We start from the raw sequence: 11965 nt of genomic DNA on the forward strand, positions 1-11965 counted from the left end.
CGGAACCTCGGGGCGGGGGTGGGGCGGGTGGGCGGTGCCATCGCGGGAGGTGTGGCGTGGCGGGCGGGGGCTGCCGGGAGGTGTGGCGGGGCCGCGCGGGGGCTGCCGGGAGGTGTGGCGGGGCCGCGCGGGGGCTGCCGGGAGGTGTGGCGGGGCGGGCGGGGGCCGGTGGCGGTGGCGGGGCCGGGGCCGGGGCCGGGCCGGGCCGGACCGGGACCGATCGCGGCGCGATGCAGAAATACGAGAAGCTGGAGAAGATCGGCGAAGGTGCGGCAGTGCCGGAGCCGTGCGGGGGGACCTGGGTGCTGTGGGGCCCGGCGGGGGTGTCGGTACGGGTACCGGGGGCTCGGCCGTGACCCCCTTCCGTTCCCCGCAGGCACCTACGGGACCGTGTTCAAGGCTAAGAACCGGGAGACGCACGAGATCGTGGCGCTGAAGCGGGTGCGGCTGGACGACGATGATGAGGTGAGGGGGGGGGCGGGGCTGGGACCCTCCCGGGACCCCCGCCCGGGACCCCCGGGGACCCCCCGGCTCCCCCAACCCGGCGTGTCCCGCAGGGGGTGCCCAGCTCGGCGCTGCGGGAGATCTGCCTGCTCAAAGAGCTCAAGCACAAGAACATTGTCAGGTACCGGGGGGCTCCGGGAGGCAGCGGGGGCTGGGGGGTCGCGGCACGGGGCTGCTCCCCCCGGTGCTCCGGGCCCGGGCGGGCGCTGGGGGTCTCAGGGACCCCTCCCCCGCAGGCTCCACGACGTTCTGCACAGCGACAAGAAGCTGACCCTGGTCTTTGAGTTTTGCGACCAGGTGAGCACCGGCGGCACGGGCGGGGTTCCTGGGGGGCACGGGGGTCCCTGGGGGTCTCCAAGGGTCACCGCTCCCGGCTCCCCCTCGCTTCCCCCCAGGACCTGAAGAAATACTTCGACAGCTGCAACGGGGATCTGGACCCCGAGATTGTCAAGGTGGGTGTGGGAGCCCTGGGGAGCCCCCGGGGTCGCAGCTTGGCCCCGCGGTGCTGGGGGGCTGATGGACCCTGCCTGTGCTCTCCCACAGTCGTTCATGTACCAGCTGCTGAAGGGCCTCGCGTTCTGCCACAGCCGCAATGTCCTGCACCGGGACCTGAAACCCCAGAACCTGCTCATCAACAGGGTGGGGGCACACGGTGGGAGTGGAGGGGTGACAGTGGGAAGGGCCCGGGGCAAGGGCAGATGGAGCAGGGGGCTGGGCAGTCACACCTGGGAGTGGGGGGCTGTGCTAGGGGGTCATGCTTGGAAGTGGGGGGCTGTCTGTCTGTCCTGGGGAGTCATATCTGGTGTTTGTCCAGCCACAGTTGCAGCTCCATCTCTCCCGCGTTCCCAGTGATGGGAAGGGCAGCAGGGCCGTTGTCCCTGGGGTGTGGGGGACACAGGTGGGGCCCCCCGCGCTGACCCTGTCTGTCCCCCCAGAATGGGGAGCTCAAGCTGGCAGACTTCGGGCTGGCCCGGGCCTTCGGCATCCCTGTGCGCTGCTACTCGGCCGAGGTGAGCGGGGGCTCGTGGGGCTCGGGGTCCTGGCCCCACGCAGCCGCCGGGGGGTCCCCCTGTCCCTGTCCAAGTGTCCCTGTCCCTCCCCAGGTGGTCACTCTGTGGTACCGGCCCCCCGATGTTCTCTTCGGTGCCAAGCTCTACTCCACCTCCATTGACATGTGGTCAGCTGGGTGCATCTTTGCGGGTACACTGTGGGGCGAGAGGGGGCGGGGGCCTGGGGGGCCAGGGGGGCCTGTGGGAACCACCCTCTGTCCCCCCAGAACTGGCCAATGCGGGGCGGCCCCTCTTCCCAGGCAATGACGTGGACGACCAGCTGAAGAGGATCTTCCGATATCCTTGGGAATGGGGAACCCCAGAATGGACTGCTTGGGAATGGGGAGCTCAGGGAATGGGGAACCCGAAGGAATGGAGACCACTGGGAATCCCCTGGGAATGGGGAGCCCTGTGGGAAGGGTGATCCCCCCGGAAATGGGGACCTCCAGAATGGGGGATTGGGGGAACCCTGGAAAGGAGAGCCCTCGGGAATGGGGACATCCCCTGGGAATGGAGACCCCCTGGGGAATGGGGAGCTCTGAGAATGAGAATCCCTGGGAATGGGAACCCCCCTTGGCTGGGCAGAGGGGCAGGGGGGCAGGTGCCGGGTGCCCTTGTGGTGGCCCTTGACTGTCCCCACGCTGCTGGGGACCCCCACGGAGGAGCAGTGGCCAGCCATGGCCAAGCTGCCGGACTACAAGGTGAGAGCTGGGGACCGGAGGGGTCAGAGGGAATAAGGGAGTCTGGGGGAGCTGGGGGTCACCTGTGTGTCCCCAGCCCTACCCCATGTACCCAGCTACCACCTCCCTGGTCAACGTGGTGCCCAAGCTGAACGCGACTGGCCGGGACCTGCTGCAGGTGAGACCCCGCCTCTGTCCCCCTGCCTGTGCCCGTCCCCGCCTGTGTCCCCCACCTCTGGTGTGTCCCCCAGCCTGCACCTCCCCCTGCTCGTGTCCCATTGCTGTGTCCCCCACACTTGTCCCCCCTGCCCACCCCATGGGGGCTCCGGCTCCTGGGAGTGGGTGCCCTCCCCCCTCGCAGCCCCCTGCCCACCTGTGGGGGCTGTGGGATGGGGAGGGTCCATGCTCTCCCCCCTCAGCCCCCCGTGCCCCCCAGAACCTGCTCAAGTGCAATCCAGTGCAGCGGATCTCAGCGGAGGAGGCCCTGCAGCACCCCTACTTCACCGACTTCTGCCCCCCCTAGGGCCCCCCAACCCCCAGACCCCCATGAGGGGGGCAGCCCCCAGCCCCCCGCAGCCAGGTGCCAGCCCGTGCCAGCCCCCTGAACTGCAGCCCCTCCGGTATTTATTAGGTTCTGCCCTGGCTGCGGGGGGCTGGCACAACCCCCCCAGCCCCCCAGCCCCGGGGGGTGGATGAGAGGGCTGGCACTCCCTCCAGGGACACAGGACTCACCCGGGGGCAGGGGACTTCCCAAGGCATGGGAACCCCCGGGACATGGGGCCACAGGGCTGCTGGAGGGGCAGGACCCTCGGGGACCAGGCACAGGGACCCAGGGAGGAATACGCCCCCCACCCTCCTCTCCCGACTCCCCCCGACCCCTTCTCTGCTGGGGGTCCTGGGTGTGCCCTCATCTAGGGCGCTGCTGTACGTGGGTGATGTGCGTTTGGTGTCCCATAAAGAGCTTCCCCCCCCAGCGCCGCCTTCTCCTTCCTGGGGTGTTGGGGCCCCCCTGCTGCCATGCGACAGCTTCCCTGCACCAGCCCCTGACCCCAGGCCCAGCCCTGTGACCCCCCAGCGTTGCCTTCTCCTTCCTGGAGTGCCCAGGACCCCTCAGCACCCCCAGCCCCCTGTCCCCCCCCCAAGCAGCCCGGAGCCAGGGCTGGGGCGCCTCTTTATTTGGGGGGGCTGTCGGGAGGGGTTGCATGTCCAGCGCGAGGGGGCACAGGCAGCGCATGCAGGGACGTGGGAGCAGGGCCGGGGGGGCCCCTCACCCCCAGCCCCCCGGCACCCCCTCAGGGGGCGGGGGGGGCCTGGAGGCCGCCCCGCGGCCCGGGGGTGTCCCCCCAGCCCCCCGGCCGGCGGGGGGGCGGGCTGGGCTCCGCGGGGGGGCCCGGGGAGGACCCTAGAGCCGGGTGACGAGGTAGCAGGTTCGGGGCGACGCCGAGACGGGGCGTGGGGCCGGGCAGGGGGGGCCAGGCGCTCTGCAGGGGGGTCGGGGGGTCAGCTCCCTCCGCCACTACCGGCCTTCTGCGCCCCACCTGCTGGGGTCTCTGCCCCTTGCCCCCTCCCCTCGTGCCCCCCAGGGTGTCCCAGGAGCCCTCCACTTCGGGAGGGACCACCACGCGGCCAACCTGGAGCCAGGCTGGCCCGTCCCATGTCCCCCACCCGGCCCCCTCTCTCCTGCCCCACTGTGTTCCAGAGGGGAGGTTGGGGGACCCCAGCCCAGCTGAGGAGTGTCAGAGCAGGGGGGACCCCAGAACAGGGTGCTGTGGGGTATGATGAGGATGGGGATGTCTGCAGGGAATGGGGGGGTCTACAGGGAATGAGGTCTGCAGAGAATGCAGGGGGGTTTGCAGGAAATGGCCCCGCACCCCCCACGCTGGTCCTGGGGGGCCCCCACGGACCCCCATCTCCCCCCAGGGAGTGACTGCCCCACACTCCCTGTGCCAGCCCTGGGGGCCTCTGGTTGCCCCCCCCCATGTACCTGGGTGGGCGCGGGGCCGTGGGGCTGCCCGGGACCGCCGGGTGCTCCTGGACGGGCGCACGGAGGGACGAGAGAGCGGTGAGCGGGGGGATGATGAGGTGCGACCCCCGAGCTGGGGGCTGGGGAGGGGGGGGCGCGGGGGGGTTACCAGGGTGCTGCCATCGCTCCGGGGGCTCCGCTTCTTCTCCTTGTACAGGCTGAGGAGTTTGTCCCGGAACACCTGGGGGGGGGCAGGTCAGAGTCCCCAGCCCTGAGACCCCCAGGAAGGGGGGAGGCCAGGGTGGGCTCACCTCATACAGGTAATCAAAGATCTCCAGGATGGTGAGGAGGCTGGCACCGATGAAGAGCCCCATCTGCCCCCCAATGTCACCTGCGCGGGGGTTGACGTCAGTGAGGGCAGACCCCTGGTTCCCCCGGCACCCCCAGGCCCCCATCCCTCACCCAGCAGCCCGGCCACCTCGTACGCCTTCTTCTGCTCGATCATCTCATAGTTCAGTGCCTCGAAGAAGATGTCCAGGACCAGCACATTGTCCCTGGGGGGATGCAGGGGACAAGGGGGCAGCATCAGGCACAGGGGGGCTGTGCCAGGCTGTGCTGTGTCAGGCTGGACTGTGCCGTGGGGTACAAGGGGGACAGGGCAGAGGGGTGTGCCAGGCCATGCTGTGCCATACTGGGCTGTGCTGTGCCATGCTGAGCCATGCCGTGCTGTGCCGTGTGGGTTTCCCGTTTCTGGGGCAGATTTGCACAGGGGAAGCCGTGCTGTGCCATGCCATGTCACACTGTCACCCCGTGCCATGCCATGTCACACCATCATTTTGGGCTGTGTCAGTTCATGTCTGCTGGGGGTGCCATGGGGCCGTGCCGTGTCACACTGTCACTCTGGGCTGTGCCAGTTCACAGGTGCTGGGGACGTTGTGTCACGCTGCTGGTTCATGTCATGGGGCCGTGCTGGGCCGTGGCACACTGTCACACTGTGCCATGTGACGCCAGTTCTCATGCTGGGGCTGTGTGGCTGTGCCGTGCTGTGTCACGCTGTGCGCTGGCGGGGTGGTGGGTGACACCGCGGTGGCAGCAGTGGTGGCAGTGTCACTCACGCAATGTATTGCTCCGTCTTGTTGAACTTCTTGGCCAGGTACTTGGCCGAGGCCTTGCTGGGGATCTTCACCATGGAGAGCTCTTTGCCGTAGCGCACCATGGCGCAGGGCGTGCGGCATGCACAGTACTCGCTGTCCTTCGTCACCAGGAAGTCTGGGGGGGGCGTGGGTGGGACGGGGACCCCCGGGACCCCCGCCCACGGGGGGCAGGCGGGATGGTCCGGGGGCAGAGCTGGAGGGCGGTGGGTGCCACCGGGGACAAGTGTGCCACAAGTACTACTGGTGGCACAGGGAGGAGGCCCGGCCCTGCGCATCTGGGGGACAGCAGTGACCCCCACCCTGGCGAGGGCACAGGGACCCCGGAGCCACACTCACAGAAACGGGGGCACGGGGAGGCTGAGGGGTCCCGGGGAGAGGGCAGGGGTGTCCGGGGCCATTGTGGGGCACAGAGTACGTACCCAGCGCGGGGTCGGCGCACTCCTTGTACTGCTCCGGGGTGCAGACGTTGGCATTGCCTGCGGGGGAGGTGGTGGTCGCAGGCGCGGGGCTGGTGCCGGCAGCCCCCAGCCCCCCGGCCGCCCCCGCGCTCACCCGGCATGTGCACCATGCGGCAGTTGCAGTTCTCGGCCAGGTAGCGCGTCTCGCAGTCCAGGCGGCACGCAGTCAGGCTGTAGTTGGTGAAGAAGTCGGACTCGATGGGGGTGGCCTTGCAGTCCCCCCACGGTGGGGGCAGGTACACCAGCTGCCGGGCACCCGCTAAGGAAAACACAGCCTCCCGGGGCCCCGTGTCAGCCCCGATGTCCCCGGTGTCATACCCGGCCCACCACGGTGCCATCCCTCGGGCAGAACTCACCCCGCACAGACAGTGCGGCGGGTCCTACCGCGCCAGAGCCCCCGTTCCACCCCGTCCCCTCCTTTCTGGGCGTGGGGATGGGCGTTGCAGCAATTGTCACCTGTGCTGGGTGCCACAGCGAAATCTGGCAGGTGGCACTGTTTGGGAGCATGCGGGACCAGGACGTGCCAGGTGGGGGGGTCAGCACGGGCCCCCGCACTCCCCTCGGTGCCTGGTGCAGGGATTATGCCTGGTGAGGACCCAGCACCCCCCACCCGTGGGCGCCAGGGCCAGATTCCTGCTGCCGCCGTGTTACTGCCGCCCATGTGCTGGCACACGTGGTGACACCCACCCGAGGCACCTAAATTTAGGTGTCTGGCTGCGGGGGCCGGGCGCTGCCACCCCCCCGGCGGCTGTTCCACAGGAACCGGGGGGTCGCTGCTGGAGCCAGTGCCTGCGCAGGGGCTGCCCCACACCGTGTGCTGCTCCCAGCCAGTGCAGTGGCACGGTACCCTCGGCATGTCTGGGCATGGGGTGTCCCCATGGAGACGGCCGTGGTACCCATGGCAGAGTTCAGGATGGCCCCATGGCTTGGAATGTCCCCACAGGGATGTCTGTGACAACAACAGGCCATCCCAAGCCCTTTGGGGGTCCATTCTGATCCCTTTGGGTCTGCATCCCAAGCCCTTTGGTAGTCCATCCCAATCCCTCCAGGGGCCCATCCCGATCCCTCAGGGGGTCTATGCCCAGCCCCGGGCACCGTGCCCGGATACCCGCTGCTGCTGGCAGGAGACGAAGGTCTGAAAGCCAGGGGCAACGCCAAAGCCCAGCTGGTCAATGAAGGGTGGCTCATCCTGGCTGTGGATCTGCACCTTCACCCCCGCCTCAAACGAGGTCTCATCTGCAGAGCAGGGGGAGGGGAGTCAGGAGGCAGGGCGTCTCACCCATGTCCCCCCAGATGGGCTTGTGCTCACCTGTGTCCCCCCAAAAGGACAAGTACTCACGTGAGACCCCCCAGACAGCCAAGTGCTCTCCCCCATGTCCCCGCAGATGGGCAGGGTCTCACCTGTGTCCCCCCAGACGGGCAGATACTCCTCCTGCTGCACATTGAGCATGAGCTCGAGGCCGTTGCCGGAGCCGCCCTGCAGCGTGGTCAGCACCTCGCGCCCCGGCCCCCCCGGGTTGAATGTGTAGCACTTCCCCAGGCGTGTGAAGATCTGCAGGGACACAGGGCACACGTGGGACACGGGGACAGGGCTCTCACTGCCACTGCAGGGACCCCATGGGGACATGGGGATGGGGCATTCAGTGCCACTGTGGGGACCCTGTGGGGACACAGGGACACACATGGGGACATGGCAATGGGGATTCCAGTGCCCCACATGAGCCAGGACAGGATCCCAGTACCCCTAGAGGGTACCTACAGGACCCAGGAGGGGATCCCAGTGCCCTGGGACAGGATGCCGGTGCCCCCAGGAGAAGGCGAGGATGTAGATGGTGCCCGCGCTTTCGCTGCCGCAGCTCTGCAGGGATATTGGGTTTCGTCGCTGTTCCAGGGAACATGTGGGGACACTTGAGGTGGGAGGGCACAAGCCAGAACAGTGATGGGGACCAGGACTCCTTTGTCACAGCAGCAGAGGCCACCATGTCCCCCCCAGGACCTGAGAGCCTGTCCTGGGCCAGCCACCCCAGGGACCGCGGGGACCCGCACCCCCAGCCAGGAACCCCGGGGTGACCTTGAGTTCCCAGGGATCGGTACCCACAGCCAGGGACCCTGGGGTGACCCTGAGCCCCCAGACTGGTCTCACGGCCCCTCACCTCCTGCCGTGCAGTCCCATGGCGTCATGGCCCCCTCTGCTATGGGTGCCCCCACCCGGGGGTTATGTCCCACGGGGGGAGTGGAGGGGGCGTTGCTGTGGCAACCAGCTGCTCCCAAAGTGGGGACCCGTTGCCATGGCAATGCGGTGCCCAAGGAGGAAAGGGGGGGGCGGGTGTCATGGCAACGGCTGCCCGGCATGGGGATGCTGGGGGGGGCATGGGTGGGGACAGTGATGGGGACGTGGCCCCAGCACTGCCAGTCCTCCTTGACTCCGCACTCAGGGTCACACAGGGACCCACAACCCTGCACCCTGGGGACCCCCTGTCCTTCACCCTGGGGACCCCAAGCCCTGCACCGTGGGCACCCCCAGCCCTCACCCCGAAGATCCCCTGTCCCCACACCCCCATCCTGCCCCATTCAACTGGCGCTGGGGTAGGTGAGAGGAGACATGTTTCACCCCAATGGCCCTTGGGCCCCCACCACATGTCCAGGAACCTCAGGGACACTAGGGCCCGGGCTGGGAGGAGGTGCAGGGACACAGTGCCCAAGCTCAGCACCATGGCCCAGAGCAGAGGATCCCAATCCGGGGCTGAGACTGGCCGAGCCTGGGGATTTTGGGAGGCAGAGCCAGGACCCTGCTGCTCAACCAGGCACGTGCCACCCACCCCAAGTCCTGCCCTGGGGACCCTCAGCCCTCCTGCCACATGTCCTGGCCCTCAAACCCAGGGGCCATCACCAGTGGCTGGCCCTGCTGCAGGAACAGAGGGCAGAGCAGCTCTGGCCACAGGCACTGGGGCACGGGGGGAATGGAGGGAGCATGGGGGGCACAGAGGGGGCACAGAGGGGGCACGGAGCTGTCACAGGGTGGCTCATCCCTAAGCTCCGTGGTGACTTAATTAGTGCTCTAAGAGCATTAAGGTGACGGTAATTGCTGGGGACAGTGATGTGGACTGGGCAGAGCTGGCACAGCAGACGTGAGCTGCTCAGCGCCCACACTGCTGCCTGGTGCTGCTGTGGCAGGAGGGATGTGTCCGTGCTGCCCATGCCACCATCACTGCCTGTCCTGCCCACGCCACTGCCCCTGTCCACCCTGCCTATGATACTGTCCCTGCCCATCCCAGTGTACCTGTCTGTCACACAAGTGTCATGATCCCTGCCTGTGCCACTGTCCCTGCCCTGATCTGGGGGCCACAGCGAGGGGTGCTGGGGGCAGCAGTAGGGGGTGCTGGGGGTCACAGCAGGGCGGCATGAGGATCCCCACCCATGTCAGGCATGGAAGAGCCTCTGTGCCAACAGCCAGGACAGTGGCTGCTGCTGGCAGTGCCCGGTGGCACCCGAGGCGGGCGCAGGTGGTGAGGGCTGCACCTGTGAGCACCCTGTACAAGTGACACCCCTAGAGGTGAGCACCCACACCTGTGAGCATCCTGTCCTTGTGAGCACCCTGTACCCCGAGCATCCTGTGCCCACCACCACCTCTGCCCAGGGCCTGCATGCCGGCAGAGACTCCCAGCCAGCACAGAGTCCCCGGCACAGCCCTGCTCCATCCTGGGCACCGTTCACAGCTGCCTGGCACCCCTGCAGCACCCAGGGTGGGGGAACCCCTGTCTGGCAGCTGCTGTACCCGGAGGGGAGGGCAGGGGCTGATGGTGCTGTGGGCGGTGGGATGAGAGAGGGGACTCACCTGCCGGCGTCTGACCCCAGCAGGACTCCCAGGTCCCTCCACAGCCCCGGGGGCACACAGCGGGTCCCCTCCCCATCCTTGCGGTGCCCAGGGGCAACAAGCTGGGAGAAGGACCTCACCCATGGATGCCCAACCCCAGCAGGCTCCCGTGTCCCTCCGCAGCCCCGGGGCATACGGTCAGTCCCCTCCCCACCCTCTTGGCACTCACCACGGTGAAGTTGCGGGCAGTGCAGCCGGTGCCACGGAAGGAGCACTGCAGCAGCATTTCAGCCAGGTCGTGGCCCGTGCGGTTGTAGAACTCGGCCATGCTGAAGGGCTTCGCCTTGAAGTTCTTGAAGTTGGCCTTGTCGCGCAGCGCGGCCAGGACGTGGGGCTCAGCCAGCTGCGGGTTGCTGATCTCGTAGCGCTCGTTGAGCAGCGCCAGCAGCTCGCCCACGTGGTACATGTCGTTGCGGGTGATTTTGGAGAAGCGGAACTCGTTGAGGTTGCAGATGGTGATGGCCGGGAAGGTGAGGTTGCGGGCAGCCACCTCGTCCAGCTTGGTGACGTGGGGGTAGGTGAGGAAGTAGGCGACGCGCTCGGCGCACACGAGCAGCAGCAGCCCCAGCGAGCCCAGGAAGAAGCCGCCCCAGAGCACGCGGCGCAGGGACACGGCCCCGTAGGCGAAGACGTGGCTGATGCCGTGCAGTGAGGAGCTGTGGGCGAAAGCCCGCAGGCTGGAGAGCCCCTCGCCCTCCCCGCTGCCCTCCGAGCCCCTCCTCATCCTGTTGCCGCCGGGGCCCCGCGCTGCCCTGCACCCTCAGCCCATCGCCGCGCCGGGCTCAGGGCGCAGCTGGCGGCGAGGGAAGGGGGGGAGGAGGGTGGGCAGGGGAGAGGAAAGGCAGGAGAGGCAGGGCAGGACCGGCCGCTTCGCTCCCCAAGGTCCTTCACGCAGCCGGTGCCGATGCTGCCCGACCGGTGCCGCGGAGCCGCGGGCAGCGCAGCGCAGCTCCCGTCCCGGTTCCAGCCCCAGCCTCGGTCTCGGTTCCGGTCCCGGTTCCAGCCCTGGTCCTGGATCCAGTCCCGATGCCAGCCTCGGTCCCCGTCCTGATCCCGGTCCCGGATCTAGCCCCAGCCCCGATCCCGGTTCCAGCTCCCGTTCCAACCCCAGCCCCGGTCCCGCTCCCGGCTCCGCTCCCGCCGCGGCGCAGTCGCCGCCGGTCCCCGCCGCCCCCCGCCGCCGCCGCCCCCGCCCCTCCTGCTCGGCTCCACCCGCCGCCCCCGCCGGCGGCCGCAGCGCTGGGGTACGGGGGGCCGAGACCCCCGGGAAGGGGGGACCAGCAGGCAGCGCCCCTTCATCGGGCAGCTCAGGGGAACCCACCTCGGGGGTCACACAGAGGTCCCCCCGTCCCAGGGTCACGCAGGGGTCCTCCGCCCCGGGGCGTGATGCAGTGGAGCCTTCACCCCAGAAAGATGCCACGGGGTCCTCTCACTCCGGGGTGACACAGGCGTCTCCCATCCTAAGGCTGATCCAGGCGACCCCCCCCACCCCGGCAGAGTCATGCAGGGCTAATCCTACCCCAGGGGGTCACACAGGGGTTCCCCCAGCCTGGGGGGTTGACACAAGGGTCCCCTACCTTGAGAGGCGGCACAGGGGACAGTCCATCCCGTGGAGTCACGAAGGGGTAACCCCCATTCCAGGGGCCCCCATCCCGGGGTCATGCAGAGGGTCCCCTTCCCCAGAAAGTTGACACAGGGTCCCTCCACTCCAGGGGTGATATAGGGGCCCCCACCCCTATAGGCGACCCCTCTCGCTCCAGGGGGGGGGGATCACACGGGGGTCTTCCCATCCCAGAGGTCACCCAGGAGTTCCTCCACTCCGGAGGTGACACATGGGCCCCCCTGCCCCGGGGGTTAATATCGGGGCCCCCCATGACAGAAGTCACGCAAGGGCTCCTCCATCCCGGGGGGGAATGCAGGGGTCCCCCATCCCGAGGTCACGTAGGGGCTCACCCCCCCTTCCCCGGGGGGTGTTGCAGCGTTTCCTCACTCGGGAGTGACACAGGGGTCCCACGCTCCCCGGGGACACATGCGACACCCTACTCCGACGGTCAGACAGGGAACCCTCACCCCAGGAGGGCCACAGGGGTCCCGCATCTAGGGGGGGGGGCTCACACCAAGCAGGGGTGACACGGGAGACCCCCCCCCCACCCCCCCCGCGGGCAGCGCCGCCGGGGAGGGGGCGGGGCCAGCCTCGCCAGACACGCCCACAAACCAGACGTCACTCACCCCAAACCCCGCCCCGTCCCGCCCCCTCCCCGGTGCCAAGGGCGCCCTCCAGCG

At 68.8% G+C, this 11965-nt stretch overlaps 2 protein-coding genes across 5 annotated transcripts; one reads left to right on the forward strand and one right to left on the reverse strand.

Moving 5' to 3' along the window:
* Nucleotides 1-158: 158 nt before the first annotated feature.
* CDK5 (cyclin dependent kinase 5) lies at nt 159-3206 on the forward strand. Of its 2 annotated transcripts, none has more exons than XM_032101785.1 (12): nt 159-267; nt 377-465; nt 558-625; nt 741-801; nt 900-956; nt 1048-1143; nt 1440-1514; nt 1608-1704; nt 1781-1850; nt 2194-2254; nt 2331-2411; nt 2653-3206. In XM_032101785.1, exons 1-12 carry the CDS (start codon nt 231-233, stop codon nt 2836-2838), a joined length of 978 nt encoding a protein of 325 aa, XP_031957676.1. In that variant the 5' UTR covers nt 159-230; the 3' UTR covers nt 2839-3206. The 2 variants fall into 2 exon arrangements, with proteins under 2 accessions (XP_031957676.1, XP_031957759.1); XM_032101868.1 differs by having other exon boundaries at nt 2670-3206.
* Nucleotides 3207-3525: 319 nt separating this feature from the next.
* On the reverse strand, nt 3526-10829 carry ASIC3 (acid sensing ion channel subunit 3). Of its 3 annotated transcripts, XM_032100286.1 has the most exons (11): nt 9852-10826; nt 7210-7360; nt 6917-7044; nt 5903-6053; nt 5770-5826; nt 5312-5465; nt 4659-4750; nt 4508-4587; nt 4366-4437; nt 4218-4264; nt 3552-3714 (listed from the first exon to the last, which is right to left on the reverse strand). In XM_032100286.1, exons 1-11 carry the CDS (start codon nt 10404-10406, stop codon nt 3636-3638), a joined length of 1566 nt encoding a protein of 521 aa, XP_031956177.1. In that variant the 5' UTR covers nt 10407-10826; the 3' UTR covers nt 3552-3635. The 3 variants fall into 3 exon arrangements, with proteins under 3 accessions (XP_031956336.1, XP_031956264.1, XP_031956177.1); XM_032100445.1 differs by lacking the exon at nt 4218-4264 and having other exon boundaries at nt 3526-3714; nt 9852-10827; XM_032100373.1 differs by lacking the exon at nt 5312-5465 and having other exon boundaries at nt 3549-3714; nt 5903-5979; nt 9852-10829.
* Nucleotides 10830-11965: the final 1136 nt, after the last annotated feature.

The sequence above is a fragment of the Corvus moneduloides genome, chromosome 1 (assembly GCF_009650955.1).
Source record: "Corvus moneduloides isolate bCorMon1 chromosome 1, bCorMon1.pri, whole genome shotgun sequence".
NCBI classification, from domain to species: Eukaryota; Metazoa; Chordata; class Aves; order Passeriformes; family Corvidae; genus Corvus; species Corvus moneduloides.